This window comes from Patiria miniata, unplaced genomic scaffold (assembly GCF_015706575.1).
Source record: "Patiria miniata isolate m_02_andy unplaced genomic scaffold, ASM1570657v1 HiC_scaffold_22, whole genome shotgun sequence".
NCBI lineage: Eukaryota > Metazoa > Echinodermata > Asteroidea > Valvatida > Asterinidae > Patiria > Patiria miniata.
The window spans coordinates 366,604-374,283 of record NW_024037061.1 but is presented as its reverse complement, the minus strand read 5'-3'; the positions used below and the strand labels follow the sequence as shown (position 1 = coordinate 374,283).

General features: G+C 41.5%; 1 protein-coding gene across 1 annotated transcript; it reads left to right on the top strand.

Annotated features, from left to right (window-relative positions):
• Positions 1 to 1,389: 1,389 nt before the first annotated feature.
• Positions 1,390 to 6,646, top strand: LOC119730736 (betaine--homocysteine S-methyltransferase 1-like). The gene is given in 8 exon segments (XM_038203757.1): positions 1,390 to 1,736; positions 3,271 to 3,404; positions 3,406 to 3,465; positions 3,689 to 3,883; positions 4,430 to 4,541; positions 4,901 to 5,094; positions 5,889 to 5,970; positions 6,194 to 6,646. Coding segments are annotated over 8 exon segments (1,068 nt in total). The 5' UTR covers positions 1,390 to 1,717; the 3' UTR covers positions 6,466 to 6,646.
• Positions 6,647 to 7,680: the final 1,034 nt, after the last annotated feature.

Sequence of the window (7,680 nt, the reverse complement as noted above, 5' to 3'; positions counted from 1 at the left end):
TTTTTCAATTTTGGCCAAAAAATGAAATTTCTTGAAACTTGCTAGGAAGATACCTCAGGGTCCCTAGAACACGTTTCCACTCCTACAACCGACAGATAGGCCTTTAAAAAGGAAATATTACGTCCACAATTTGAGGTAAAATAGGTCAAATATACGAAATTTACCCAATAATGTCACAATTTTGGCCAAAGTTTTGAAGGTCTGAATACCACATCGTGATCCTTAAGCATCGATATGCATTCCTGAGTAATTTGGAGAAAATTCATTTTTTGGCCAAAATTGATAGAAAAAGTAAGGCTAACCCCATACATTTTTTTCCAATTTTGGGTGAAAAATGAAATGTCTTAAAACTTGCTAGGAAGATGCCTCAGGGTCCCTAGAGCACGTTTCCACCCTTACATTGGACGGATATGCCTTTTAAAAGGAAATACGTCGAAAATTTCAGGTAAAATAGGGAAAATGTTTGATTTTTAGCCAAAAATGCCACAATTTGAGCCGAAATGTAGCAAATTTTGAAGGTCTGAATACTAAATCGTGATCCTTAAGCATCGATATGCATTGCTGAGTAATCTGGAGAAAATTCATTTTTTGGCCAAAATTGATAAAAAAGTAAGGCTAACCCCTTACATTTTTTTCCAATTTTGGGTGAAAAATTAAAATTCTTAAAACTTGCTAGTAAGATGCGTCAGGGTCCCTAGAGCACGTTTCCACTCTTACATTGGACAGATATGCCTTTTAAAATGAAATACGTCGAAAATTTCAGGTTAAATAGGATAAATTTATGATTTTATTCAGCCAAAAATTCCCCAATTTGAGCCGAAATTTAGCAAATTTTGAAGGTCTGAAGCATCGATATGCATTTCTGAGTAATTTGGAGTATTAATTGTTTGGAAATTTGGCTAAAAACTGAAATTCCTTGAAAGTTGCTGTGAAGACGTGTGAGGGTCCTTAGAATACGTTTCCACTCGTATGCTTTGCAAATGTGCCTTGAAGGGGAAATATTGCGTCAGAAATTTGAAAACATTATTTTCCCCAATAATTCCAAAAAATCTTGCAAAATATGCTCGTTTGAATATCGAATTACGGTTCGCATGCATCCAAAGGCATTTGTGGGCATTTTGGGAAAAAGTCAATCTTTGGCCAAAATTCATTCAAATGTTTTGGCTGAGAGTAAAATTTCTTCAAACTTGCTGGGAAGACGTCTGGGAGCTAGTCCCTTGAATTGCAAGGCATTCCCCTTACATTTTTAATGAAATTGGGCCGAAACTTAACGGGTTTTTTCTGAAAGGTGGAAAAAAAATGCCTACTGATGCAAGAGAATCATGGTTTAATACTCAAACATGCACCGAATTGTATCCCAAATGTTGATCAGAAATTATACATAAAGAAAATAACTATCTTGGACTATTGCCCCAAATATTCGGGTGGGAATGTTTTCAGGGCCCTCTTTTACACGTTTGGCCAATGGGAGATTGACGTTAAAATGATAAGCCACAATATCAACAGTCAATGTCAAAAGTCAATGAGATACAGGCAAGTGTCACGTTGGGCATCGATCGACCGGTTTACTACACTACTCCGGTACAAAAGGTTCGACACGACACAAGGGGAACGTCATTGTATCAGCTGGCAACGAATAGAAAACCTCGCGGACCGAGTCTGAATGCACCGGTACTAAGTTATATACACAGATCTCTGCAACTATATACATAGCAAAATGTCGGACAAGAAGAAAGGTAAAACAAATTTCTTTTTTTCTCTCTCAACCTAAAATGTTGTTGACTGAAATGTCTGAATTTGATTCACAATCACACTTGGCCAATAAAAAAGGCTTCGTATGTTAATTCTCAATTGTTTGCAGTCTGCAAAGATTGGAAAGATTTCCATATACGAAGTTCACTAATTTTCCTCTGTATTGACTAACAAGCCCCCAGATAGCAATTTCATGTCATAAAAGTCAATTTGAGCAGTGAGAAAATACATGTACAAGCATTTTCTTAGAAAACACTTATAATTTTTCAGTCCAATCTCATAGGGTTTGTACACAGGGTGATGATTGAACTTCGTATATGGAAATCTTTCCCATAAATTGATTGCTATCATCGTGATTCGCCCAAGCATTGGTTCAAGCATGATCGCCAGCCAGCTTTTGTACACCACAAGAGCCTGGGCAATCCATAGACTTAATAATAAGCAGACAGCATTGTTACACACTGAACGCTACCAATAGCCTGCGCCCCGGCCAGCAGCTAAAACTATATAGTCCTTGAACTATATGAACGGGATCAGAGATCAAAGCAAGCAAGTTTTGTACGCAGCACCTCAAGCGTGCATGCAGCTCTGTTTGCATGACTGATTGACCCACTCACAGTGCACACAGTGACATGCATCTACATCTACATCTATTCAGGGACTCAGCCAAGTTCACTTCTAATGCGGGTGCACACAAAATGCTTGCCCCAATAAACAAAACAAAAAAATCAAAAAACGGGGTATATATGCGGTCTGGTGCAAATACCAAACCCTACCAGATAGTTGACACCCTGCCCTTGGTTTTAAAGGCACGTAGGAATATCGGAAAATACCTGGACACTGGTAAATTATCAGTCTCAGAACGCACGTTAATGACATACATTATAGCTCATGATGAAGTTGGGAAATAACAGAATTAAAAGGACCAAGACCAGGCAATCCTAACAACGCTGGTCCAAGATATGGAGATATTCAATAATTGATTCAGAATGGCGATTCTCTAGAAGTTTTGTTCATGCATCTCATGTCTACACAATTAATAGACCAGATTTAACTCATTCATTGGGCTTGCATGGCTGGTGTTGGTGAATTTCCTCCTGAATACTCCACCTGGAAGTCTTGAACGAGGAGCCTTGGGGAAGTGGTACTTAACTAAATCTTTAAAGGTGTTGTGGTTCGGGGCGCTAGGGATCCTGGTCTGTTTCTGGATAGTCCTGGGTAGAAATGATTGAACTGTTCTAGCTGCATTTTCTGTGAACTGATGGCTGTGAAATCTACGAGCCTGTGCTGGTTTGGGGACCAAATATTGGATGATGGATTTATGTGAAAGTTCTGTGTCGTTTATTATTTTGTAGAAAAAAGTAAGTTGGTTAAGTCTCATGGGGGTAATCCCGATGGCACTGCCCAGTTCTAGTGACAACTGGGGAGTCAGTCAGTCAGTGGGATAGGTATACAAAGGGGACATGAGGATGGCCCTTTGAGATCAGCAGTTATTCTACTTTAATCCTTCCTTTGCAGTGGTAGGTCTTTTGGAGCGACTGAGCAATGGAGGGCGAGTTCTATGCGCTGAGGGATACCTGTTTGTGTTTGAGCGCCGGGGATACCTCAAGGCTGGGGCCTTCGTCCCAGAGGTGGTCCCAGAGGTGGTCCTCTGTGCGTCAGCAGTATCAGGAGTTCGTTCACGCTGGGAGCGAGGTTGTTCTTGCATTCACGGTATGTCTTTGCAGGGATGACTGTATTTCTTTTAGGGGGGGATGTATGGGAAATAACCCCCGCCAAAGTCATCGGAATAAGGGTACAAATGAAGGCATGTAAAAAAAAAAAGTTCAAAACATTGGAAGACAGGAGATGTGTGATTGGCTACAGAATCCTTACACGTGGTATTTCTCCCTGACTATCTCCATGAATGTGAATTAAAATGCTCTTGTTTATGCAGTATTATGCCCATCGTGAAAAGTTAGCCTTGATTGACCGGGGCAAGGATCTAGAAGTGATGAACAGGCAGGCCTTAAGACTAGCTAGGGAGGTGGCCGACCAAACAGGTACTCTCATGGCTGGAAATATCTGCAACACAACCTTGTTTGACTCCAATGATCCCAACTGCCAACCCAAAATTGATGATCTCTTCAAGGTAAGATATAGAACAGCCTTTCAACTTTGCCAAAGTAGATCTTGACTGCCGTTTCTGTAAGAACATTGTACTTCACTAAGTTTTGAGCAGTCACGTTAGTTGAAAGGAAACACAATAATAGTGGGTATTTTATAAAGTGCATGTGTCCACCAGGACTGGTTCTCAAGGCACTATATCATTATAACCCCTGCTCGATCATTGGGCCCATGAAACATTCCAAATACCATCTCAGCACCCTGGGGAGTATACAGCTCGATGCAGCCCGTTAGCCACAATGAAGCTAATCAACCACAATAACCATCTCTGCCCTCACAGGTACCCATTTTCTCCTAGATGGAGAGAAGCAATGAGTAACAATTAAAGCGCCTTGTCCAAGGGCACATGCACCACAGTGCCCTTAACCACGAGGCCACAGCACTCCATTCAGTACACAAGTAAAGTTGGGTATTAAGCACCTCAGTGAATGTCCCTGTCAAGGGGTTGATAAATGATCTTTTTGTATAAGAAAAACATTCCTAGTGTGATGATGAAATTTCCCCCAAACAGGAGCAGATAGAGTGGGCGGTGGAGGAGGGGGCTGATTACATTGTTGGAGAGTCATTCGGTGATCTGGGAGAAGCAATGATGGCATTGCAAGCAATCAAGAAATATGGCAAAGGTAACAGCATAACATGCATGGTCATTCTTTTTTCATTGTTTGTTCATGCTGAGCTGAGATGTAAGCGTATGCTCACTGCTTGCCGAGAACAAAATGGGACAAGAACCTATGACACAGAGGCGTCACTGAGTTCGGATTTGCAGGGGACGCTAGAAGGGGGCTAATATTCTGGAGGGGAACTCTAGCACTTGAGTGTCAGTTGGTGGTGTTGGTGACGATATGAGCAGGGGTGGTGAAGGAACAGGCTAAGGTCTCAAAGGGGCTCACCTCGTGGCCCCTGTAGTTTTGCGACTGCATGAGCTTACTAACCGACATAGCTGCTCTACATGGTCCAATTTTGTTTGTCCTCCATGTATTAGGTCTCCCTGCTGTTATAACCATGGGTTTCTACCAGAATGTGCTTGATGGTAAGCTCTGTACACTGGATGGTGTGGAGATGTGTTCAGCATTCCAGCAACTTGAGGCAGCCGGTGCTGATGTCCTGGGTCTGAATTGTGCCCGAGGTCCGGCCACTACCCTACCACTCCTGAAACAACTCAAGAAAGTACTCAAGGTAAACAAGTCCATAATCTCACAAGGATATTTTACATTTCAACCAAATGTTTTAAATCATCATCATCACTTGGCGGTCGCAGCCGAGATGGATGCAACCAAAATCTTCCAGACTCGCTTGTCAGCCATGGCCGTGGTGATGTCATCAAAGTGCTGGCTCACATCACTGCATACAGTGTCAACGTAGTTGAGGGGTCTCCTCCCTCTGTTGGGGCAAGGCAATCTCCAGCAGATGAGGTTGGAGGCAACTTGCTCTTTGGCTCTGTAGCAGTGGCCGGCAAGGCGGGCTCTGCCCTGTGCATCTGTAGTTGAGATAGGTTGGATGTTGCCATATATTTCCACCTTTGTCTTATGTTCCTTCCAGGAAATATTTTGCCCTCTCAAGAAGACGACGCCTCATGTTTTAAATGAATTTTGCCATTTTTCTAACTCTTTCCTCCCAAAACAAAAACAACGGTAAAACGTAGAGGTCCAGTGGTTACAGTGTTTAATTCATGTACGATGGTGGGTTCAAACCCTGCCAGGAACATGGTGTTTGTGCCCTTGGGTTAAAGACATTCAACTACAATTGCTTCTCTTCTTTGAGTACACAGAATCGAGTACGGGCTCAGTCCAAATAATGTTCAAGTACTGATAGTCGAGTACGGGCCGAGTACTTGTGTGTACTCGGTTACGAGTACTCAAACACTGGAAAATGCATGCTGTAAATTCCACATAGCATTCTGCGCAGTCTGGTAAGCCTATGTGTGTCACTGCTTCAGCAGATAGTATCATCACTCTGTCTTTGTTGTGTAGGTCCCTATCGCTGCCCTTCCTGTGGTTTACCGTACGACTGAGGACGCCCCCAACATGCAGGCTTTGAAAGATCCCTTGACAGGTGGGTCAAAGTGGGAAGGACATTGAATAATTCATGAGAAGCATTTTAACTTGATGCATAATTCATGAATCTTCTGATTGCATACATGTGTACATGCAATCATCAGAGCAAAATAAAGCATCCAAATTTTTATTTTATTTAATCAACATTAAAAAAGGAAAGAAAAAAAATCTGATTTGACAAGTGATTCTTGGTCTCTTGATGTTGGTTTTCCATTCCTTAGGAAAACAACTCTTCCCAACCAATCTGGATTGTGCCGCCTGTACCCGCGATGACATCGTTGCCTTTGGCGAACAGTGCCTTGAATTGGGCATTCAGTACGTGGGTCTGTGTTGTGGTAACGCACCTCACTACACGCGTACACTGAGCGAGGCCTTGGGACGACATCCACCTGCATCTAGGTACAGCCCAGATATGAGACAGCACTTTGTGTATGGGGATGATGCGAAACTACGCAAGTACAACCAGTCCCATGTCAAGAGCATGCTGACATAAATTAATTGTCGACCTCTTTTTCATGGGACCAGGCTCTGCTTACGGTAAATGCGTTGATTCCAACGGTTGTGAGAAGGCCTTCGAGTGCTAAGGATTTCAATCAGCTATTTGCGAGTGACCTATACTCTTTGGGGTTTAAATTTGAAAAAACATCTGGTACACTGACTTGCTCAGAATGCTTGGCACATTTTAACTTTGAATTCTCCAGACCAAAGACGCCGTTGCTAATCACATGATTCAGGGCAAGCTCTTGCACAATGGCTGAGAATGGCACAAAGACACCGGACCATGCTGGAGCTGGGGGTTGCTAGCATAAGGCTTGCCCTGAATCATGTCACATAGCAACAGTCTCTTTGGTCTGGAGAATTCAAATTTAAAATGTGCAAAGCGTTGGATTAAGTCAGCGTTCCAGATTTTATTGAAATTTAACTCTCAAATGGCTTATGAAGGCAAACCGCAATTCAACAATTTGAATTATTTTACTGCAATCACACATTACTGAATATTCCATGTATAAATGTCAACAATTATGAATAATGAAGAAATTCAATGCAAGAATTTATAACCATGCCAGTTTTTTTTATTGTATTCATCAATGAAACTGGTGAATAGCATTTGACAGCTTTCAAAATTTATTTCCAATATATAGTTTTCTGATATTGCACAAAGGTAGCTATAACAGGAATTTGAGAAAGAACTGATAAGCAACCATCTTTGATATGGCATTCATGTTGATTGGTCACTAAATATAATTGCATATCTAGAGTGTTTATAGATATATTACAGAATTACAGAATATTTGAATGTGGTACATAATGTTGACTTGCCACTCTTGATTTCTTGTGACATGATGTGTCTTTTTGAGCTTTCTAAAATTTATGGTAAGCAACAAACCATAAAAAATGGCTTTTTATATGTGTTGCCAATTTATCTAATAATAATGCGTTGCAGGTTGCTGGATCAGATTTAAAAGAAATTGTATGTTTTCTGCTGTTTAGCAGGTCTAAGAATGCGTGACCCACACAAACTCACTGTTAGACCAGGATAGGCCAAAATGCACAACACAAGGAGAGTGTGTCTCCTTTTACAGTCGGAATGCACAGAAACTAAGCATTTTCAACATGTACAATCTCAGAATGCTTGCAATATATCCCCCTCCCTCTATTGGCCAATTCTGTCCCCGCCCCCTTTTTCTTACCACGTATCTGTCTTTTA